This window comes from Nothoprocta perdicaria, unplaced genomic scaffold, assembly GCF_003342845.1.
Source record: "Nothoprocta perdicaria isolate Ctin4 unplaced genomic scaffold, notPer1 scaffold_212, whole genome shotgun sequence".
In the NCBI taxonomy this organism is placed as follows: Eukaryota; Metazoa; Chordata; class Aves; order Tinamiformes; family Tinamidae; genus Nothoprocta; species Nothoprocta perdicaria.
This window is the reverse complement of record NW_020455339.1, coordinates 1,227,691-1,252,256: the sequence shown is the minus strand read 5'-3', so window position 1 is coordinate 1,252,256 and position 24,566 is coordinate 1,227,691. Positions and strand designations below refer to the sequence as shown.

Genomic DNA, 24,566 nt, shown 5'->3' with positions numbered 1-24,566 from the left:
CATCATCCACTCCCAGGTTGACAGCACTCCAGTCATTAGAGCTATCCCACCGCGTTTCTGTGATTCCTATGAGATCGTGGTGCTGGGACCGCACACAGATCTCCAGTTTGTCTTGCTTATTCCCCATGCTTTGTGCATTGGTGTATAAGCATTTCAGGCAGGTAATCGAGGCTGAACTTTTCCCAGGAGGCATGAGAGAGGATCCTCTATGATCATGCCCTAGCCGTACTTCCCCACCACCATAGGCCTGTTGGATATCCATTGGCTTAGGTTTTACASGATTGATTCCCCAGTCCATATGACACTCCCCCTCCCCCTTCCTGCTTAGTTTAAAGCTCKCCTARHGAGATTGGCCAGCCTTTTGGCAAATACCCGCCTGCCCTTCTTGGTGAGGTGGTTTCCACCATGCTCCACTAGCTGGTGGTCGTCAGAGTCCTATGGTCATAGAAGCCAAAAYCCTGTTGCCAACACCAGCGGCGCAGCCAGTTGTTGATTTCACCTATCCGTTTTCTCCTACTTGAATCCATCCCCCTCATTGGAAGGACAGAGGAGAACACTACCTTAAGTATGCTTTTAAGAACACTACCTTTTAAGTATGCTTTTGTATTGACTTTCTTTCCTTGTTTAGTATGACCGGAAAAATCATACCAGAAGTTTACTACACTCTATAGCACTGCTATAAGTACTTATAACACTGCCAAAACCTTGCCATAGGCCTACTTAGGCTCACAGGCCTGATACAGGCCCCTGTATCAGCACAGACAGATGTGGCCTTCTCGATCACTCACTTCTTGTGCAATGTAAAAACTTAGAAGTCTTGGTTTTGCTGATAGCTACAGCTGTGGGAAATCTTTTTGTCAGAGTATGATTAGCTCATATAAATGAAACGACTGTTGATATGCAAAGCCTTGATACAAAGCTGGGATGGCTTCATTGTCCTGCCAAAAACACATAATCCTATAAGTTTCATGTATGAGGATTAATGCATATTTAGCATATAATTAACGCTAGAAAAGACAATGACTCTTCTTAAAGAAGAGAGAGGAGGAACTTTCTATGAAGATTCCCATCTCACTCACCAAGGCAATAGCACCTGGCCATGTTTGGTTGTATGAATCTGTGAACTGGTATATTATTGATTAATAATACATATCAAACCATATAAATGATGCTGTTTTCTTTTAAGTTTGTATGTTTTCTACGCTCTTTAACAAAGATTTCTAGTGTCCTTGCCTTTGTCTTGAATGGTCATCTTGAACCTACAAAGCAACAACTTGCAATAAACAGTGAGGAAGAGATGCCAGCCTACCCGCTGGTGTGTATTCTCCACAAGTTCATAGCACCTGCAGAAGCTGTCTGCATCTCCACATGTCAACAGTCATGGTGAGCACAGCAGCGTTTTCAAGTCCCTCCATCATCCACTGCTGCAGTTGTATTCTGAAAGATGCAAGAACAACATTTTCAGAAGCAGCTGAGTGACTTACAAGTTGGATGCCTAAAGGTGTGTTTTCTTTTGCAGCATTCAGAGCCTTTAAAATCTCTGCTGTTGTGAGGAGATAGGCAAACTTCCTGGATAGGAGCTGATAGGCACTTCCTTAGATCACTTCCTGCCTCAAATAGTAGCAGGTAATAAGCACACATGCTGCTTATCATCGCAGAAATGACATGGAACTATTTGCATTACCCAGAATTTTGACTAAGACTTGCATTGCCCAGAGGAGACACCAATCGGATCAATACAAGCCATCCTCCTTTAGTACTTGAAACCATTAGGATCCATCCAAATCCATTGCTTCCTTTGGTGTGACACTCAGGATACAATATACCACTTTTTCCTCTTTCTGCTTGTCCACCTATCAACAACATGTTTAAGACAAGCCTGAGCTATATGAGCCCAGAGACAAGAGTAGCTGTTTCCTCCCTGCCCTGATGTGGCATCCCTGCAGATGTGTCCCCATTCCCATGTGGGGATGCAGCATCCCAGTATGAGGCAAGCAGCAACACACTCCTCCCCTTAGTGTTATGCAGCAGCAAATGTGCCGGTGATATGAGACAGGCCAGTCCTCTTTTCCACTTTCTTTCTTATTTGCTTGTGTGCTTGTCAAAGAAATCAACAGGTGGACGTCATTGCGTGGTTCGGAACAGGAGCCACCGGGACAGGTAAATAGATTTTAGGCTTTTATCTGATTCTGCTGTGGACTAGCTTGGTCTGAGCTTTGCTGGGGAGTCAGCCAATTGGAAGTGAAGGTTTCTTGTTTGAGAACACATAAGGGGAAGATGCAGTGTCCCTTGGTCTTAACCCTGCTGAAAAGGAGAATCAGCCATGGTTGCTGGCTTCCAGTGAGTTTGAAGCGGCATATATCATACTGTATTTCACAAGCACCTTAGAGGTTGTACCAGCATTTCAGATTTGCTTAGTGGGGAGTTGGCTGCCTGGGGGCCTCTTGCAGGCCCAGGTTCATTCCTCTGTCTCTGGACAGTTCTCTGAGTGCYTCCCACAATGAAAATGTCAGAGGGTCCAGCCAGCAGGGAAAGAGTTAAATGCTTGACCAACTGCAGTCCATGAGGCACGGAATTCTTTCCCCATGCAATCCAGCAGCCAGCGTCAGGACAACACTATATTTAGAAAGCTGATAAAGGTTTGGTGCTGACAGTTGTCCTGCCCCTCGATGAAGAAGCCACAGAAAGAGAGAGAGGGCAGCTGATTTCTCTCTCCCTAGTACGATTTCCTGCCAAATTTCTTACCCTCTTTATTGGACTCCACCGCTGTGCCTTAGACAGCAACCGGCCACTTTTCCAGTGGATACCGACGGTAAGTGCCCTTTCCTTGCCTCCCTGCTTGCCGCCTCCATAAGCGGCGACCACCGCTCGGCGCCCTTTTACGGAACATGGCTGTGTTCCTCGTGTGTGAGAGCAGCTGCGCGGCACCTCCGAGGCCTGCGGGCTGGCAGGACCCTCTCTCTGAAACCAGAGGGAGTAACTGCTACTACTTTTTCATGCTCCTAACTGAATAACAGCCCCCCTCGYTATCCTGTGTGCAGTTTGGTGTACCGGGTGGGTATGGTGAGCTCACGGAAAGGCATTCCAGGGGCTTAAAGCTGGCTGAAGCCAAGAGTTTGGGCTTTATCTTTAGGAGTTTTTTGCTTTGGGGAGGTAAGGTCTCATGTTTCTTGCCCCTGGTGCTCTATGAGTCTCTCGCTCCCGTTCTGGCTGGATACAGCTCCTTCTAGAGACTGTCCACGGGCTGAGCTAGCCAAGGGTGGGATAGAGTTTCTCCCCTACCACCCCTTGCTTCCAGGCCTTCCTGCCTGCTTACTCATGGGCAAGAAGGGCATTGGCATGTTCTGGGAAGCAGCCAGGGAGTTGCATGAGGCCATGGGAACGCAGGGCACCCCAGCAGACAAGTCAGTGTGACTGACTCGCAGCAAAGGTTTCTCGCACAGTTTTGTCCTCTGCCTCTCTACCTCTTCCACTCAGAGATCCTTCTGTTGTAGCAGCCTCTGGCACAAATCTTCCCTATTACCTGCAGAAGCAGAGGCCAGCAGCAGTGACCCGTGTTGTGCCTGGGCTGCTAGGGGATGTTGGACAGCTTTGTGCCCCCAGAATGGACTCCTGTCATGGTGCCCTGCTTGTGTTCCAGGAAACCCTCTCACAGCTGCCATGGCGAGCAGCAGAGACGCAGGTGACGAGCAAGTCGTGCCGGATGAAGAGGAAGAGAGATCGGATGTGAAGGCGGTGCAGGCCCACTACCTCCGCAGCCCTTCCCCAAGCCGGTGAGTGTGTCTGCTGCCGGGGCTGCCACACTCTCCCAGCAGCATATAGTAAATTGCTTGGCTTTTCTTCCCATCCACTTGGATATAAAATAAAATAAAATAAAATAAAATAAAATAAAATAAAATAAAATAAAATAAAATAAAATAAAATAAAATAAAATACAATAAAATAAAATACAATAAAATAAAATACAATAAAATATAATACAATAAAATAAAATACTGTAGGGCTTCCCTTCCCTCTCTGAGCCTGGGAGTTTGCGTGCTAGCACAGTCCGTGTGACAGGGTGACACATTTCAGAGGGAGGACTCACACTGTCCTCCCTCTCCATGGGAGGACTCCATGTAGCTGAGCCTGCATATGCACACAGGCGTCTCTGCTTATCTTATCTTCTCTTCCCCATCACATCCTCTTACATTGACTCCCACGTTAAAATTTCAGGCCTGGATTTTTATGGTTTTCAACATCAGCCTGTATTTAAGTCTGTTAGAAGGAGTAGCATTAGCTCTTAAGTGCCTCAGAAAGGCTGCTGTAGGGATCAAGTTTGAAAAGAACCTACCTTGGTAGGCCCCAAGAAGTTAGGCTATAAGATGATTCCCATTAAGATTTTTCCCTTCCCTTCCCTTCCCTTCCCTTCCCTTCCCTTCCCTTCCCTTCCCTTCCCTTCCCTTCCCTTCCCTTCCCTTCCCTTCCCTTCTCTTTTTCCTCCGTTTTCTTTCTTCTGCTGTCCACACCACACACAACCATAGCAATTGTAAAGTCCCTTCTGATCAAAGGGAGACCTTGGAAGCATCCAGGGTTTGAGACAGCAGCTGTGCATCCAGGTCCCATGAGTGCRAGGGACAGTACTGGCAAAATGCGTTGAGGTTGTGGCAGCTCCTTATTGCCACCTTCTCTTGCTTTGTTGAGATACAAGACAATCCTTGCAGTAGGGGGAACTGAAGGCTGCAAATTTGCTTCAACTTCTGCAAAAAAGGCTGAACCCCTCTCTTGCTTATCTCACCCCTCTCTTGCTTATCTCATAAGCTCCCTAAACAGCTAGAAAAGAATTATTTTTAGTCACTGTTGACAAGTGCTGGAACCCAACCAACTAACCTGAGCAGTCCTGCTAAGCAGGTTACACGTGGCTCTCTTCCATTTTGTGTTTGCAGAATGAAATGCACTTTATCTAACCAGACATTGTCTGTGCACTGTGACTGCACATAAATCACCCACTCTCTTCTGGTTCAGTTAAACAAAAACAAACAATGCATCGCAAGTGCAGCAAGCCTGCATCTCCAGACGGCTTCTGTGATGGTGACAAACTTGTACTGATGATATGTACGATCTCTTCAGAGGCAAATGTTGGCAAATTCTATGTAAAATATTTTGTGAACATTTGTCTAAATAAGAACAGAAGACTTGCTTGGATTGTACAGGTGGTCCCAGGTGGGAATATATTTGTTTTCAGGATTGTGGCCCTTTTTTTGATCAACAGAAACTTGTGTAAATCTCTCTGTGAGCCAAAGAACTATCTGGAAAGCTGTTTGTGGTTTTCATAGTTGTTTCTGACCTCCAGCTGTGTGACAGAGCACTATGTGACAGGAGCAACTGATCACAGATTTGTGCTATGAAGTAAATAGAGTTGCAAGTACTTATGGAGAAATTTACAACCTGTAGTACATATATTTGTACTGCAGCCCTTGGTAACTCAAAGGATACTTGCAGGCAATTAGCTAACAGAAAAACAGTGCCATTTTTCCAGYATAATTCATTTTGAATTGTTGAAAAAAATCTAGTTAGGATCATATTTATGATTGTCTTTCTGTGTTAAAACCACTTGCACGATTATTCTCCATGATCCATCCACCTCCCGGTATCAAATCAGCCACGGATCTTCTCTACCCAAAACCTCCTCCACAAGCCTGTTCTCTTGCACTTCTCTTGCACTGTCTGCAACTCTTTTTCCATGGAACCTGTCTTGACATCCTGCAAACCCTTGCATATTTGAAGCCTGTTGAACTATCCTGGAGATTGTTGTGGGGGGAGCAGGAAGGAGAAGTGGGGCTTTGTAGACACAAAGGTTCATCAGAGGATCCTCTCTGCCCCAATTTCTTCCTGCAGCCTTCTGGAATGGGTGAAGAGGGCTGTAGTGCTGGAGATGGGGCCCTAGTGGAAGGCCTTTGCCTAATAGGAGATGTGGTTGGTTGGCAGATACTCGATGGTATCAGACACCGATACAGAGAGCATCTTCATGGAGCCAATCCATCTGTCATCTGCTGTGGCTGCCAAGCAAATAATCAATGAAGGTAAGAGGAGGAAGATAACAGAAATATGTAGGTAATAGAGACTTGAGTTGTATTTGTTTTGCCTTTTTCATCTAGAAATCTTAAAATGCCAAATAGGCCTTTATGAGCAAAGCACACATGACCTAGATATGAAAAAAATACAAAGAAATGCCGTTGTGTAGATAGTTTGGTAGCTTCTGTTGAAGTTGTGAAGTGAATCTCTTGCAGCATCATGTACTGCTGTGGCAGGTACAGTTTGATTACTAGCTGCGAGTTGTAACAAGCTGCCTTCTGCTATTCCTGTGGGGTTAGAGCCAGTGTGCTCTTAGCTCCAAGATCTTTGGCCAGTGTGGGTCTCTGAAGTGAGAGGAAAGTGTAATATGCTGTTCCCTTCACCACCTACCTTAAGGCTACCTGGTAAATATACACATGTCCAAATGCCCACATTTCAGTTAGAATAGTGTGATGCTGCTGGGGAAAATGTAAGCCACAAGAGTTGTCTCAGGGACAAAGAAAGGTAGGTTATATATTTCCTTTGGTTTTACATGCTTTTAGTTACAATGTCAGTTTATTCCAGAACTGAAAACAAAGGATGTCAAAGTAGATGCAGTGTGTCCTGGGATGTTAGAGTCTGCAAAACAGTTGATGGTGGAAGACCTTTACAACCGAGTTAAGGAAAAGATTGATGACACCAGCTTGTTCAACACACCATGTGTGATGGACTTGCAGAGGGCACTCGTGAAGGACAGGCTTGAGACCCCCAGGGATGCTGTGGACGAAGTCTGGCCTAACATCTTCATAGCAGAAAAGTAAGTGTCAACTTTTGTCATCGAGTTTCACAAGATTCCTAGTGAAGGGTCAGATGAAACCATGAAAGGCATAACACATATTACATGTATCTAATACCTTTCATCCCTAGAGAGCCCAAAGGTGTTTTTCAGAATATGCTCACCAAGATAGCTGTGTGCTGAGAAGCAAGCATTATTGGAATAGAATTCAGCAGTTTTTCTATGCTATTTTAGTGCYTCAAACAATTTAGGAATGAAAAATGGAGGTAAGCTCCAAATTAAACTCTTCTGATTGGAATTTTGCCCTGAAAAAAAAAAAAAAAAAAGAGAGACCAAAGTCTCAAAAGTCATCATATTATATAAAAGAGTGAAAAATAAATAACATAGCAAATACTGAAAGGAAATGGCTAAATGTTCTGAACCATGGCTCAGCTGTCTGAGACACCTGTGCCTGTGACCAGGAAAGAATTAGGAGAGAATATAACATAAGACATCAATTATGGGCTGATAAAAAGTAGAGAAATGAGTAAATAGCCTGAACCTAAGACAGCAGGATGAGTTTTAAATCACACTAAAGTGGAACTGAGCATGTAGCTATACTGGCGAGTGCAAGTTTCTCATTTTCTTTTCCCAATGAATATTGGAGAGAAATATCTGTAGAACTCTCGAAGGACCTTATAGCTGAGAGGAGCAGCGTGTTAGATAAGTAGCCCGGATTGCGAATTCTGTAGCATTTGCAGCAGACAGCTTTTTTCCTACCCCAAAACAGGAAGACCAATATCTAACATCTCCTTTTCTTTCTTGAAGAAGTGTTGCAGTGAACAAAAGCCGTTTGAAGAGACTGGGGATCACTCATGTCTTGAATGCAGCTCATGGTACAGGTGTATACACAGGACCAGGTTTTTACAATGGTCTGAATATCCAGTACCTGGGCATTGAAGTAGATGATTTTCCAGATATAGATATCTCCAAACACTTCCGTCCAGCTGCTGAATTTGTGGATGAAGCACTGCTAACTTACAGAGGTATGAGGGAAAGACTGTACTGGGTCTAAAATTAATGGAGGATTAATTAATGGGAATTAATGTCTTGAAGTGTTACTGTAATAAACAGTACCACATTTGTAGTTGGGCAGAAGGCAGGGTATTTATCTTTACATGCGGGTATGGTGAGGCTAACAAAGCCTCACCTACGCTCTCTTCATACTTACAAGTTTTTCTTTGTAAATGTAATTTGCTATTACTTTTATTTTTAAAAAAATCCTTCATGACAAAGCTTAGCTTTGCCACAAATGCAGTTTCTTTGTTACCATGAAATACAGCAGATTCTCAGCTTTGATGCTAGCTCTTACAGGCAAGGTTTACAGAACTGTGAGTCCCAGTAGTTTGGAGATTATCAGAGTCAAAATCAGCTCTGTTCTGCTAGTTGTGTGATCCTACTGGTTCTGAGACAATGTGACACAATATCACACTTTCCTGCAGCCAGTGTGCAGGTAACTGTTTCAATAAACCTTGCAAAATAGCAAATCTTTAATTCAGCAAAAATTCAGCCTAGAGGCTAGTATTAATATCTTCTTTTTGACATCTAGAGAAACTGATCCATGGAGAGTTTTAATGTGTTACCCTACGCTACCCAGCAAGAATGCTGTATTTCTTGTCTTTCTAATTCCTCCTAATAATCTTTGCAATTATTTGGGAAGTGACAATATAGGTAAAAATATGAATATTTTGTTATTYTAGGACATGTATGTCCACAGCTCTTGCAACTACCATGCTTCCTATGCATATCTATCCAAATTTTTATTAAGACAAAACAAAGGAAACTAGCAAGAAATCTTTAGTATTGGTGTCAGTTACTGAAACATGCAATCTGATCTTTAACAGTATTCAGAAATAGCCTTTTTGCCACCTATCAGAGCAATCTCTCTCTGTTATTGGAAATAGCTAATTACTTTTATATTCAACATCTGCAGGCAAAATCCTTGTCAGCAGTGAAATGGGAATCAGTCGCTCAGCTGTGCTGGTGGCTGCTTACCTGATGATCTACCACCATATGACCATTCTGCAGGCTCTCATGACTCTGAGGAAGAAGCGTGCCATTTATCCCAATGATGGCTTCCTGAAGCAGCTAAGAGAGCTCAATGAGCAATTGTTGGAGGAACGAGAGCTGGAGAATACTGGAGATGATGAACTCACTCCCAGTCAAAGTCCTCTTGTCCACACAGAGACTTCTTCCCAGCTATCTGGATTTGGGGACTCCGAAAGCATCATGGGAGCCAAAGCCCACTCTATCATGGTAGAAGAAGAGGACACCAGCAGCCTGCTGGGTAGTCTTATGAGCTCTCCATCAGTGGGAAAAGCTAGCTGGGCTTCCAAACATTCCACCCTCATCAGTGAGGAGGAAGAGGAACAGCTCTATGAGGAATGGAGGAAGAAACAAGGCCTGCCTGCAAAGGAACTAGCAACTAACCACGGCAGGCAAACATCTCCAAAACTTCTGGCTCAGGAAGGAGAACAATCTGAGGAGGATGTGGAACAGATAATCCATGACTGGCAGCGCAGAAATGAGAAATACCAAATGGAGGATGGAGACTTCACCATGGGAGGAAGAGATTACCCACCAGGGGAATTCAGTGATGTTGAGAGCGTGAGTAGTCTTGAGATCCGAACTCTCAAACAACAGCTGGAAACCAGTAGCTGTAATAGGATGAGGAGGAGCCGCACAGGCTCTGTTTCTTCTGAGAGCACTTGGGACATGTGGAACCAGAGACTTCTGGAGATTGAGAAGGAAGCCACACAGAGGTATCGTTCTAAGAATAAAAGCAGTGGGGAGAGCTGGTCCTCCAAAACAGAAAGCAAGGAGAGGGATGTGGATGAGGAGAGCGTATTTTCAGATTGTAGCTCCTTTTACAACTTCTGCCAAAAGAACAAAGACAAGCTTACTCCTCTGGAAAGGTGGAAGGTCAAAAGAATCCAGTTTGGCTTTCACAAGAAGGATTTGGARTCATCGTCTTCTTCTGCTCCATCTCCAGCTGAAGATGGCAGCCAGACTGGTGGAGAGGTGACAGAAGGGAAGAGCTTGTCAGATATTAACCTGTCTGCTTACCAGGCTTGGAAAATGAAGCGTCAGAAAAAGCTGGGCAGTGAAAGCAAGGAGGAGTTTGTGGAACTTGCCAAAAGTGAGGATTCTGCTTCAGCCAAAAAGAAGCAGAGGCGAGCAGAGCTCCTTGAACGTTCAAAGAAAATCTTAGAAGAGAGCCAGTCCATGTGCAGCTGGGAGACAGACAGTACAATGAGTGGGAGTATCCCCTTGTCAGCTTTCTGGCCCTCTGCACCTTCTGCAAGTGGTACTGAAGATGCATCTTCTGTCTTGAGCATGCGAACAAATCACTCATCTGTATCCCAGGCCAGGAGTGCTGCTGGGGCAGCGCGACCCCAGACACCAAGTATACCCCTCCCTAACCTCCCAGTTGGCCCAGGTGACACAATATCCATGGCAAGCATTCAGAACTGGATTGCTAATGTGGTCAGTGAAACCATTGCTCAGAAGCAAAATGAGATCATGATGCTGTCCCGTCCTCCTTCTGCAATGGCCTCCAGTGTAATGTCAGGAGACCTTGGCAGGCGTGTAGATGATGATAAAGTTTCCCTTCTCAGTGCTCAGAGTGGTGTGTCCCTTGCTACCTCTCAGTGCCGCCAGCAGGAGATGCAGAGGGCTGAGTCTCAGTCTGTCCTGTCTTGCAATACCTCAATGAGTGCAAGAACAGAAGGGACTGGTTCAAACATGAAGGTAACACAGACAAGCAAACCACTGTACAGCCTCTTTGCTGATGATGTTGATTTGAAGAAACTCAGGAGGAAGGAGAAGGAGATGCAAATGGAAATGAGAGAGAAAATGTCAGATTATCAGATTGAAAAGGTGGTCAGAGACAACAAACGCAGTACTTTATTTAAAAAGAGGGTGGCCAAAGGAGAGGAAAGTGAAAATGAAGATGACACAGAGAGCACATCAGGCAGCCACARACACTCCTTCCAAACAGATCTTGACAGAACCGATAGAGCATTTGCTCTTTCTAGTCAATTTGCAAATGCAAGTGCACTGAAGTCTGAGGTAGAGACTGACATTACCAAGTGGCTGAGTGGTCTGAAAGAAAGAGAACCATCATACAATGATCAAAGTGAGAAGGCTGGAGAAAAATATAACAGAACATCCAAAGTTAGAGAGATGGACTCTGAAACATCCAGTTACAGGTTCTGCAGATCCCAAAGAGAAGAGCTAAATAGCACATCTTCCTATGAGTCAAAAGGAGATTCACTGAGAACCATGTCAAGATTTTCTTCTGCTTCTGAAAGAGAGGACAAAAAGATGTATAAGTTCACAAGGTCGAGGGTCAGTGAAACAAGTTCAGGAGGAAAGAGCCCAGATCTGTATGATTTCAGACGAACACCTGAACCATCCTTTGACTCTGAATCCGCCGATCCGTCTACACAGAGCCGAGTTAGATCTCATCGTGTGGAGGAATGTGAAGAGGAGGCTAGGTCAGACATGTCAGAATTTGGAGCTAAGAGAAAGTTCACCCAAAGCTTTTCAAAGTCTGAAGAGGATGGAAAGAAAGAGGCCAAAGTGGAACAAAGTGAAGAGAGATTTGCATCAAGGGAGTTCTCTCAGTACAGGAGACGCATTCGTAAAGAAGAGGAAGAAGAAGAGATGGATGATGATGCTATTATTGCTGCTTGGAGAAGCAGACTAGAAGAAACCACTGCAAAGCTCCGTCGGAGAAAGGAAGAGTGACCAAAGATCAGATTATAGGAACACAAACAGAGTCACAGAGCCCCAGAATCACTCATCATTATATTTCTAATAATCCTTTGTGGTTTGTAGGGCATTTCCTGCAGATATTTCTCTTCTCTTAATCAAAAGCTGTAAAGGGAGGAGGTCAAGTTTTGGAAGTGTTTGTGGTTTGTGAGAAAGATGATGCTACTATTAAATGATCAATGTAGGTAGGATCGCAAAGGTAGAAGCCATTAGGAGCCAGAGGACGTTTCAGCAGCAAGAGCAAGTAATGGTGGCACACCTCAATTCAAAAGACCAATCACATCCCATTTTTGGTTATTTCAATTTCCTAGCCTTGTTAAAGACTGGACATATTTTTCTCTAGGAGCCTTTTGATCATAAATGGGAGAAGCCAACAGCCTTTTCTAGGAACTCGAAGAATGTTCCTTCCTTAATCAGTTTTACTTTATTCCACTGAGAAGATATTGCCAGGTAGGCTTCATTTTCTCTACCAGCTTAGGAATGTCTACAGAACTAAGACAGTTCAGGCGAATACATGCACATGAAATACATGAAACAAGAAAATGCCTCATTTTTATTACAAGTTCAAAACAGTAATTTATATACTCATGTGGTACTATTGTTCTGTATTAGATGGAGTCACCTTTACTCCAAAATGATTGGTGCGTGCTGATAACTTTGCATCAGCAATAGGAAAGATGCTGTACTACTAACAGACATCTAAAATTATGTTCTGATCACTCTAAAGAGACAGAGTTAGCATTAGGATTGCCACTAGATTAGGGTGGCTTTGTGGAGCACTGATTTCAGTTTGTTGTATGAATGCAGCTAAGCCTGTGCTTTTATGTCTATGGTCATATTGTCATGTAGTGTTTTCAAGRTTCTTGCCTTAGAAGAGTGATAAGCAAACTTACTTCTTATAATGAAATGATGTATAGTTAAAGCTTTGTTAAGAAGGCACCAGGCAAAGACTTACCTACTTAACTCAGGATAAAATGTATGTCTGATGAATGCAGTACTTTGAATCTAATTTTTAGGAAATGGTAGGTGTAGTTTGCCTGATAAAGGTAACATGCAGTTTKTATCATGTGAGCTCAAAGCCCATTTTTGAGAGTGAGTGAAGGGAACAGTGTCCGTGTTAACTTAGTGCAGAGCTATGGGTCAGAGCCCTTCTGCAAAGCCCCATGAGCTTCGGGGTGACACACAGCTCTGCCAGCTCTGCCACAGCCTCCTTGTGGGGCTGCTGTGCCTTTAATACATCACAGCACTCAACTCCCTACCACGAGCCAACATCCTCCAGCTCTCTCTTGAAACAGCCAGGCCAGTTTTTCCACACTGGAATGATCTGTTCCCYCTCCTGTATGGACTGCATTTTGAAACCCTCTGGCACAGCTGTCTGTGAAACAAAGAGCAATGGAGGGACAATGCATCAGAGCATCCCTGCTCTCCCTTAGTAGTTTTGTCTTGCCGTTGGGTTGCCATCTCCTCGCCCTCTCACTGGGATGTGCAGAGCTCACTATTATTATTATATTAGTAGCTCTCAGCGTTTTAATTTTGTAATATAGGCAGTAAGCTGCACAGGGCAAGGACCTGCTCTTTACCCTTATCGGTATGGCGCCATGCACATCAGCACTGCTATCTAAATAATGGTTACTGATAACAAAATGCAGCTGCCAATTTTCCTAAACTTGGAATCATTTCTCTCAACTATAAGTCACTGATTAGACATTATCCCTGCTTCTCTGAAGATAAAGATACCTCTTTCTGACAGCCAGGACTAGCGTAAATGAGAGCTACTTATTGCCAGGTGAATGAAAGGGAGTCTCAAAATCAGATGATTGAACAATAACAGGGGTATAAAAATAAGAAGAGAAAAAAAACATATTTTACTTCTGTGGGGATTTTTTTTTGGAGTAAACTCAGATTACATTTTTCAAGTACATAAGGAACATGGTTTTATTAATGTTCCAGGACATGTGGCAAGGCTTATAATGTACTTCTACTACAATATAATGTATAATRCAATGTCTCCCTTTGTTCTGCATATTTCTGTGAAGTTTTTCTTAAAAGCAATGGCATTTCAGGCTTTGATTAATATTATGAGATTTTTATATTGAATTTCTGCAATGTGTCCTACGACAGGCATTTTCCTCTCTTCTTTATTCTGGCAAAGGTGCTGTGTGCAAAACAATTTAATGCATATGTATAGCTGGAGCTTTCTTTATCAAGGTGCTAGATTCATCCAAGGAATGGTCGTAAGCATAAGCACATGAATAGTATTCTCTCTTCAATGGCTCATAACATTAAGCAGTTACTTAAGTTTTGATGGATCAAAGTGTATACAATACCTTCTGAGACTGAATTTGCTTTTCTTATCAAAGGCTGGTTTCCTCCGAAAGTCTCTATTCTGATGCTGCTGTTCTCAACAGAAATGTTTGTCCTCTGCAGGTACTGTAGGGGGCATCTTACACTGTTAAAAGACGAACCTCATAAGATGTAGTAATGGGTTTCATTTTGCACTGTGCAGCACAGCCTTTGTTTGGGCAGCGTTTTGATTTAAACGGTATTGCAGGCCTGCCGCACAAATAAATTATTCAAGGCTGAGGGGCAGTGCGCGGTTCTGTAACGAGGCYGAGGCGAGCCATCCTGATAGCAAGTTTTGACCCTTCTGGGAAAGGGTTAAGTGGGTTCTGCTGACTCACTGAGGTAGGTGCCTTATTAGTTCACTTGTGTAAAAGGCAGATAAAAATGGCTTGCTGGGGAGAAGCCATCTCAGATGCTAGCGGAGCAGTCATGAGGGAAAAGGCGTAGAAACAGCAGAACTTTATTATCTTATTGCTTATATCTTTGTTAATAAAGCCAAACCCCCAAAGCAAGAAGGGGGTGGGGGCGATATTGGACTCCRTTCCGCGTATGGCCTGTGTTTGAGAGTGAGATGGGAAAGGCTCCAGCTCACAGGTATAAATTACATGAAACAGTGACATAAAGACCTTGCATGGTGAAAATATTAAAGCATTCAGTCATAAGACCAATAACCAGGAGAGACAGAAATGAAGAGGTTGAAGGCAGGCTTGAAAGTCAGGTTTTAAGATGAGAGTTTAGGAGACAGGGGATCAGGAAGGGGACATTGTGCACAGATTGTTTCAGGTGATCAGGGCTGCAGGGAGGATGCTCTGTCAGCAACCCAGCTAATCCCACTCTAGATTAAAGACTAGGTTAGTATCCAAATTTATCTGGGGAGAATTCTTCAACAAAGATGCGCTGGGATTTGTATTTTTGCTCAACCTCAGTTATCTGCTGTAGACAGGAGGATTTTTTTTTTTTTTTTTTGTATTGTGCAGTGGGAGGTGAAAGTGCAAGGAGCATCCATATAGCCAGTTAAAAATATAAACACAGGAACATCAGAAAGGTTCTTTGAGGTCAGACCAAAGGTCCATCCAGCTCAATATCCTGTCTCTGACAGAGACCAATAGTGGATACCTAGGGAAGAATATAGGAGCAGTGATAAAAGTGATATTTTCCTAGCATGATCTCCCAGCCTATATTTGCAACCCTAGGCCTTCCTGAGCTAAATATGATTGTTTTGTATTAATAGCCCTTGATAGATTTTMCTTCCATGGAGGTGCCTAGTCATTTTGGAGTTATAGCTCCAAATAATCTTCTAGCCATTAGCCTCCAGGATCTTCTATGGCAGGAAGTTCCGCATTGCACTTGCTGCACATTTTGAATGCTAAAACATTTCCTTTTGTCTGTCAGAACCTGCCACCTACCAACCTCCTTTGATGCCAAGAGCCAATCTCCATTTAATACCTATGTGCCCCACAAAATTCTACCAGCCCCACTGTTAATGATCTGTTTTTAGCCTGAGTTATTCGTAGTTCACATGTGAGCTGTTCATATATGAGCTGCTGTGATCTCTCTGATTATCTTGTTCATTCCTGTCTCAACCCCTTCTAGTTCTGCTTTATCTTGTTTGAGATGAAGGACCAGATCCTCACACAGTATTTAGCATTCAGGTGCAGCCAGGATTTATCCCTTAGCATTAGGACCTTCTTTATTCTGCTCTCTTGTTCYATCCTTATTAACTCATGGCATTTTACATGCTTTTGGGGGCTGTTGCTGAGCACCAAGCTGGCATTTTCATGGAACTGTTCATTATATCCACAAAATCTTGTTGCTGGGTGGCAATGATCAGATCTGAGATTATTTCTGAGATTATTATGTTATTTTTTCTTATGTGTGTTGTTTTACATTTATTAACCTTGAATTTCATCTGCCATTTTATTGCTCAACCTCTCGATCTCATTAGGCCCTTCTGCAGTTCTTTACAGTTGACCTGCCATTTCTACTACTCTGGTTAGCTTAATTCCCATTGAAAGGTGTAAGGAGTGAGGCTATGTGGGAAACAGAGAAGGAGGGATCCATGAGAGAGAAAGATAACTGATGTTGGTCTGAGGGAGGTAAGAAAGGATATGAAAGATGGCTAGCTAAGAAGCTATGAATTGTTCAGAAAGACCTGAAGACAATAGGCAGATTAAGGAGAAGATGTTGAATCTCACCGTGAATGGGGAAATTAAGATGTGTTTGGAAGCCAAAGAGGCTAACATTCATTTGATAGAGGAAAGATTTGATTGTTTGGAGGTATAAAAACTGTAGGGAAAGAGTATGGGGCAACCTCTATGTGAGGAAAGGAGGTGGTGGGAATTACATAAATTAGAGGTTTGTGAGAAATGCAAAGGGGACTGTGAGAAATGGGAAGGGTGACAGATATTAATGGGTGAGAAAGTGCTATCTGTGGTAGCCAGTGAATTCCACAATGTGGCACAGCAAGAGGAGCTGAAATGTTGCCAGAAACAATTATTCCCTGTGTGTCAGCTGCGTTCTGCCTGGTAGCATTGATAGGTATAGGCCCACAGCCCTGTTTTTTTTTTCTTTTTTTTTTTCTTTTTTTCCTCCTATCTAGAATTTTCAGGATGAATTGCTTGTAGCAATTGCTGTTGCACGTGGCACTAGTTTAGACTGGATAATTACTAAAGAGGGACTTTTAGCACCRTTTCCTTCTTTTACAGCTCCCTGAGAGATGTTTACCCATTAGCTGTAGTGGAGAACTACATGAGTTATGAGACATGCAGCTTTAGCTATGTTATGGCTATGTTGCATTGCCTGCCCCTCCTTAAAGGGTTTACTTAGAATACATTGAGTGTATAAATTATAACATGAGAAAATAGTATCCGTGAACTTCCAAAATTTATGGACATCCAATAGAGATGCAGAAAACACAGGATTAATGTGATCCAGGGACTAGAAACAYGCTCAAACACTCCAGCTCTTGTACTCTATGCTCATTCACTCCAGCAAAAATCTCTTTGAGAGCTACTTACCTAATCTCTGGAATTTCACTTGTCATTTAGGGAAAAAAAGTGTTAATGCTGCCTGCTTTAGTTGGTAAGGAAACTACTATGAAAATGTAAACAGGCCTCTGGAGAGATGGGAGCGTATCTCTAAATGGTGCATGAACTGTCCCAATCATCGTGGTGAGGTGTGAACATGTTTGCCCAAGAGTGCTAATTTAGGTGCCAACAAGATTTGTTATTTTGTTCTTCAAGTAAAAAGAGGGGAGGGGTTCATAATAGTCATGCTTAAGTAGTGTATTATGCTACTTTCATTGCCAATATCAGCATAATCTACTGAAATGAACACTCCGTCATTTTGACATTGAGCAGAAATATTTTAGGACATGGAAAAATCCTATCTTTTTTTTTTTTTCCCCCTTCTAAATTGCCATTTGTTTTTTGGTGTATTTTTTCAGGAGTTGATTTCATGCAACTTCTATTTATCCCTCTATTTAGCGTGTAGTAGCCTCTGAGCTCAGTGTTTTTCTGTGACTGCTCTTCCCTTAACCAGAGGGCACCTGTGCATATACACACTGCCACCCATMTCAACAGAAATCTTTATTTAAAGCCTGGAGAAGGCAGACCAACAATATAGACTCCATTTCTGCAAGGACCAACAGGTTAAAGGAAATGTTGGAGCTTTTATGCCAAGCTGCATGTGGAGTGATGAACTGTAAGCAAAAACAGAGTAGGAGAAAGGATGGTTTGTATGTGCTTTGAACCGTCCTCTCTCAATTGCATTTCAAGGGCTTTTATTTGAATCTGTCTTTAAAAGACAAATTTAATCCCGACACAAGAATGTAACCASTTACACAGGTGATTCACACCTGGGAAGTTTCAGGTAGATGGGTTTACTTTTAGTTAAGGGAGGTCCTGGAAGACACAAATGAGTGTAATGGAAAACTAGCTTCACTGTTAATGCTGGAGAGGACAATGTCTCTACATAATCAGTCAATCAATCAATCAATCAATCAATCACTTAGTTTTTTTTCCAGTACATCCTTCACGCCAACATGCCTGAATGCTTTACAGTTATTAAATTAAATCAAAGAACACACTACAAAATGGACAAGGCCAGATCAATAAATCTTAAAACCTGATGCAAAATTACCAAGGCCTCTGAACAAGTAACCATGAAAGGAAGAATGAATGCCCCCATTCCAAAGGGCATGTGTGGGGACATGAAACTGAACCATGATGTAGATGCTAGTTAGAAGACTGAAATAKGTAAAGAAATTGATCTTTATAGCACCAACCAGTAATCAACAGCATCTACTTGAAGCTCAGTCTCGGAGTCTTCTTGGACTTCTAAARGTTACTGGGAAATAAAGAAGTGTTTACAGCATGATCCAGGTCACACGCTGCCAGGAACCTGCTTCCAAAGCTTTGCCATGTTGGTGAGCTCTGAGGTGATTGTTGCAAAGAAAGATCCRTATAGCAGTACACACCAGCTGCTGATAAACATTCGTTAACTAATCTATCTTCATGGGCCATTCCAGCCATTTGCACCTGGTAATGACTTTGGATTGAACCCAGAGTCCAGTCCAAATACTTCAATTAATTTGGCAAAAGTTTTCCTCTCCTTGTTTGAGAGGAAAGCTTTATGAAACTACAATAGCCTTTATAAAGTCASCAGTTAATGGGAGCATTGTGCATTCAGATGACAGAAATTTCCCAGAGCTGGCCCAACCTCTAGAGGTCCATTCAACAGAGGAGATAAAATGACCACAGTCCAAGCTATATTCAAAACCCAGTTCTTCCACTTAAGTTTCCCTCAGTAGTTTTGTAAGGCATATTCTCCTTTCTCTGTGAATTGGATCAAAAGTATTGCCCAGAGGCAAAAGGTTAGAGGAGATTCCACATATGAAAAACAGGAGGCTCTCAAAAGGGTGCAACCAGAGTTGCAGAAGAGGCAGCACAGATAGGATGGATAAAAGCCCACGTGAGACTTGGGTTTGTGAGCAAGCAGAAGCTGACAGTTGCCCCTTAGGAATACAGTGTAAGGCTTTCAATTCTCCAGGAGATGTGATCTGAAAGTCTGCTTCCCATGAGCAATCAGACCTGAACTGTTGCATGGTGCTGCGGTTGCATAATTTAATAGTTGTCGTGTTTCATGCCAAAGTGAATGTAGTTGGTGACAGTGAACATGTAAAATTTGTAACTCATTAGGGATAAAAGGGTCTATGCAAGCAAAGGTCAGACATTATCTTCATAACTGACAGGAGAGGTCCACATTAAAACAAAGAAGATGTTTGATTTTCTTTTGAACGTGGGCAGATGATTCAGACCCACCTGCCCTTCATATGCTCTCAGCCTCTCCCTTTCCCATCTATTCTCTTTTGAAACATTTTTTAAGTCCATCTACTTTTATATTTTCAAACAAAACTCATAAAAGGGCTATAAATATCATGACTTGCTAAAATGAAAGCTGTTTTCTTCTCCTCCCAGGAGACTCCTGCCTGAGAGAGAGACAGAAAGAGTTCACCTCTTTGAAGATTGCCTTCTCTGTTGAAGTAAAGCTGGTATCTAAGAGCAGTCTTCAGGGCTTTGTTCTTGTCATCATCCTGACCTGGCTTTGTCGGGTTGCTCTCTGTATTCCTTATTGCAGTGTGAAGGACAGGGCTAGGGGAAGGAATTTTGGCTATCGCTGACAGAGCAGGGAGTCATGCTTGGAAAGGGATTGTACTGTGGATATGAGGGGGGGGAAAAAAAAAAAGCTATTAAAAAAAAAAAAAAAAAAAACTATAAACTCAGTGTGCCAGGAAAGAAAAAAAATCCCTACTGGATCGCGTCAGTGGACTACCTCTTCTGTCTCTGATGTTGGCCAGAACCAGATGCTTCTCAAAAGGTACAAAGAAAGTTTAAGTGGGCAATTATGGAATAACCTACCCTGAGTAGTAGATACATTTTTTTTTCCCTGCCTGGCAAAGCCCCCCCTCCATCTCCTTATCTCCTTTCACTGTTAGATTTCAGGTTTATACCCTGAAGCACAACAGCTTTTCTCTCTTCCAAACTGCTTTCCAATCTGGCTTGTCTCATGTAGCTGCCTATGACAGTGTTGTGATGGGAGGTATAGGTCTTATCCATTTAAGAGTCTGTGATAGATCGTAGCTGTATTAGAAAGAGAGGCAGAGAGGTGAAGAGAAGGCAAGGGAGAGGAACATAAAGTCGGATGAAACAACTGTCAGGAAGATGGAAAGCAGAATGAGTGGCTGCGTAACTAACTGCTGCCTGCAAACCTGGGCTGAGGAGAGAGCTCGCAAGTGAGTGTTTTTGCTTCCAGAGATTCCAGCCTGGAGCACACTAGGAAATTCACCTCTTGGTTGAAACTAGTGTTCACAAATGCTTCCCCCTAAATATATTTTTAAAAGCTGTGGAAATGTTAGAACAGTCCTGGCCAAACTGTTCTTGTGATATTCTGGGAGAGCTTTTTCTTTCACTGAAATTCATTACTTATTTCTGAAATGCTACTGGAGTTTTTGGAAGCTAGTGGACTTTGAACACCAATGAAAACCAGGCTGTTTATAGTGCCTGAAAATGTTTTAGGAGCCCAAAGTCAGGCATTCATGYTTAGGCCCTCATCCTTGTCTTTTGAGTTGAGATGGCTACTTGTACATCCCAGATGATAGAATAAAGGGTTTATTTTCAAGGCCAGGTTCTCAAAGGAAGAAAGAAGTTACTAATAAAAACAAACTAAAACACTGTGTAATTTCCTCATTTAAGCTCATTTCTGCATCAAAACAAAACAAAAGAATCACAGTTGTGAGATAACATGTTCTAAGCAATAGGAAACAAGGCTGTCCCTCTGAAAGCATCTCCTTTGCTTTGCTGTGGATCAGCTCCGTCTCCTTTGCTAAATCCTGTGTGTGGATCAGCTTAATAAACCATCCTTTCTATTTGCTGTGTAGCTTTCATAATACTGAGGAACAATACAGGTTTTGCCATAGGCTTCCGGAAAAGCCACCTGGGGCCTCTCTTTCTCACAGGAGATTCCTGGCAAACCTTTGTGTCTCCTGCTTTGGGAAGCACTGACTCCTGGACAGATTTTTCTGCCCTGGCTACTGGAGGCGCTAGAGGTGCAGAGGTTTGGAGCTGATTTGTTCATACGCCAGGTATTCTCTAGTGAGCAGATCCTTCAAATGGGTTTTTTGCTTGAGCAATCTAATGGGCARTCTGTAACGTGACGGGGCTGTTACCCTTGTAAGCTGCCATTTACAAGCTCGAACAACTAAGTAATTTCTTCTAATCCTACAACACCGTGTCACACTAGCATGAATGGTATGGTAAGAATATTATTGTATTGGAATGATCTCAAACAGGTGTCCACGGCTTGGTTTGATAGCAGGTAACTACTGTAAAATAATCCTTCTCTTCATCCACAAGATCTCTCCTCTGTCCACTATTGTCCCCTTTAAAACTCCATTTTACCATGTTGACAACAATATTGCTAAGTAAAGCATACAGAAATTGTGAATAACTTGCCTGTTAGTGTTCCTAGTCACCTCTCCCCTTGTCTGTCCTTCAGTTATGAATGCCTTGGAGGAGAAATCATCCTTGCTTAGGGCTGGGAAATTCCTTAGCTCTCAGGGGGAGCTACAGTAAACAAAAAATTATTCTAGAGTCTATTTTCACTTCAAAGAGGAACCATGTTGCCACCTGATCTGGTGTGATTATACTGTAAATAGGCTGTAAACAGTCTAAGGGAAAATAACCCCYGTATTCACACCATCGATAGACTGTRTATTAGTAATGGGTTTTCTTCCCTGATGTTCAAAACATTTTCCAAGTGTTCCTGAAATGGCATTGACAGAAGAATGTGGCCCAATTTAGRGACTTTAATGCTGCTGCTAAATGGAAATGATTTTCTCACAGAAATTCCAAGTGAAATAGTCTCCATTTCACAGAAAAAAAAAGAAAAAAGAGAGAAAAAGCAATTCCACTGCAGACACATTAGCAAGTAAGAGACCTTCAGGAATGATTCTGGCAAATCAGTGTTTTCAAAAAGTTTGTGCAATTCGATAAGAAGTGCAAACGTGGAATTTAAAAATTTTTCTATCTAAAGGTGTCGAATAATTTTTCAAAATTAATTATTGAAATTAGCAGGGAACATAACCTCCATTTTGCAGATGGGGCAACTTAAGGCAAATTCATTTGACTCAAGTAATTCCTTCTTTTCTAAGAACTGTTACATTTTCTTTGCCACACACAGAACCGGTGTTTTAGCTTCCCCTTAAAACSGCACCTCTTTGAAATTTTGCCCATYTCTGGCCATAGTAATGTTATGTAAGACCAGGCCCAAGAACCATTTGCTAAACTTGATATGAGAAGACAGTGGACTTTTCCTRTCCTTTGTGGAGAGGGTCTTCCTTTTGCCTGTTACCCATGCTCMACACTTCATGACCTCCCCATCATGATCTCCTTTTATTTCTCAACATCTTTGTGCTGCCATCCAGAGGGACCTGGACAGACTGGAGGACTGGGCGGCGAGAAACCTCATGAAGTTCAACAAGGGCAAGTGCAGGGTCCTCCTGCACTTGGGAAGGAATAACCCTGGACACCAGTACAGATTAGGGGTTGACCTGCTGGAGAGCAGCTCCGCAGAGAGGGACATGGGTGTCATGGTGGGCAACAAATTGACCATGAGGCAGCAGTGTGCCCTGGTGGCCAAGAAGGCCAACRGGATCCTGGGGTGCATTAAGAAAAGCGTCTCCAGCAGGTYGAGGGAAGTGATCATCCCCCTCTACACAGCCCTGGTGAGGCCACATCTGGAGACTGTGTCCAGTTCTGGGCTCCCCAGGACAAGAGGGATGTGGAGCTGCTGGAGAGAGTCCAGCGCAGGGCTACCAGGATGATCAGAGGCCTGGAMCATCTGCCCTGTGAGCAAAGGCTGAGGGAGCTGGGCCTGTTCAGCCTGGAGAAGAGGAGGCTGAGGGGGGACCTGATCAGCGTGTATAAATACCTCAAGGGAGACAGTGAGGAGGAGGGGGCGGCCTCTTTTCAGTGGTGGACAGTGATAGGACTAGAGGAAATGGCTTCAAACTGAAGCATYGGAAGTTCCACAGGAACTTAAGGAAGCATTTCTTCCCTGTGAGGGTGMCAGAGCCCTGGAACAGGCTGCCCAGAGAGGTTGTGGAGTCTCCTYCTTTGGAGATCTTTAAAACCCGCTTGGATGCAGCCCTGTGCCACGTGCTCTAGGTGACCCTGCGTGTGCAGGGGGGTTGGACTGGATGACCTCTGAGGTCCCTTCCAACCTTSGGCATTCTATGATTCTATGATCTTTTTGGACTTTTTAATGTAAAATACTAATAGGTAAGACTCGGTAGTTATTTACTGTTAATCCATTAGCACTCAGAGATCTTGACTGGCACCAGGAAGCTGCCTTACCCATGCACTACAATCAAATAACTGGTCTGAAGGCAGCACGAGCTTGACTCTCATCTAGTGATTAAGGTATTTGCCTGAGAGGGGGGACATATGTTCAAGCTTTTTTTTTTTTTTCCCCAGATAACATGCAATATGAAAAGAGTTCAGCATTCATTAGCACAAGCATTTCCACTTCTAAGTGAGTGCCCCTGATTGCTAGCCTAGAAGTTGTACCTAGTCTTTCTGGCCCAAAGAATACTTAAATAATCATTTCAAAATGAAATYCTTGATGTGAGTTTCCATAGCAGCACCCACTTTCACTCAAAATAACCAACAGCACGGGAAGAGAGCCTTCCACTTCCACAGAGTCGTGTTCTCTAAGGGAATTAAATCACTGCCTCCCATCTTCAGAGATGCCTGAATACTTCGCTGCTGAGTTGCAAAAAGCCACTCTGCTTTTTGCTACCTGTTGCTCACAAGCTATGTCTTGTCTATGGATACGGGCTAATAAAAATTCAGGGCTGTCGACCAAGACTGGAAATAGCTGTCTCAACTCAATTTCGTTTTTATGATTAATACAGTATAACTGCCAACTGCTATCAGAAGCGATGGTCCTACCCCCTTACCCTGCCGTAGCCAGCCTCCAGGCAGCCCATTGGCAYCAGACTTCTTGTACCAGGTCTAGCAATAATGTTGGAATAAGCATGTGAGATCAAGTTCTTGGTTTGAGAGAAAGCTAGCTGCTTGCTTGTTTGTATTAGAGGAGGAGGCAGGGTGTTAGTGGCAACCTGGGACCTGTCAGATCTCCAAGTCAAGAAGTCCTCAGTGGCCGTCTTCAAATGCACCAGCGCAGATGATGTAGAACTTCACCTTAAGTCTGGAGTTGAGAGGATGACATATCCTGTCCTTGGCATTGTTATTTATTGTCTAAGAGATCTCCCAACTTGAGTTTAGGAGTTCACTGCACTGTGCAAGGACCCAGCTACCTTACAGAGAACYGCAGATTCAGGGTGCAGGCAAGTGCCCAAAGTTAGGTTGCAATGAGTTCTACCCTGCACTGTCACAGCGCGGGGAGTTGCAAACTTAAATGCCATGCCATGGACTGTGTGTACATTCCTAGCAAAACTATCTATGTTACATATTTTTCCTTTTTTTTTTTTTTTTTTTTCCTGTTTGAGAAATGATCA

At 43.1% G+C, this 24,566-nt stretch overlaps 1 protein-coding gene across 1 annotated transcript; it reads left to right on the top strand.

Moving 5' to 3' along the window:
* Nucleotides 1–2,722: 2,722 nt before the first annotated feature.
* Nucleotides 2,723–11,735, top strand: DUSP27 (dual specificity phosphatase 27, atypical). Its single transcript, XM_026038566.1, has 6 exons — nucleotides 2,723–2,812; nucleotides 3,641–3,773; nucleotides 5,968–6,062; nucleotides 6,619–6,850; nucleotides 7,637–7,854; nucleotides 8,802–11,735. The coding sequence occupies exons 2-6, from the start codon at nucleotides 3,661–3,663 to the stop codon at nucleotides 11,618–11,620; spliced, it is 3,477 nt and encodes a 1,158-aa protein (XP_025894351.1). The 5' UTR covers nucleotides 2,723–2,812; nucleotides 3,641–3,660; the 3' UTR covers nucleotides 11,621–11,735.
* Nucleotides 11,736–24,566: the final 12,831 nt, after the last annotated feature.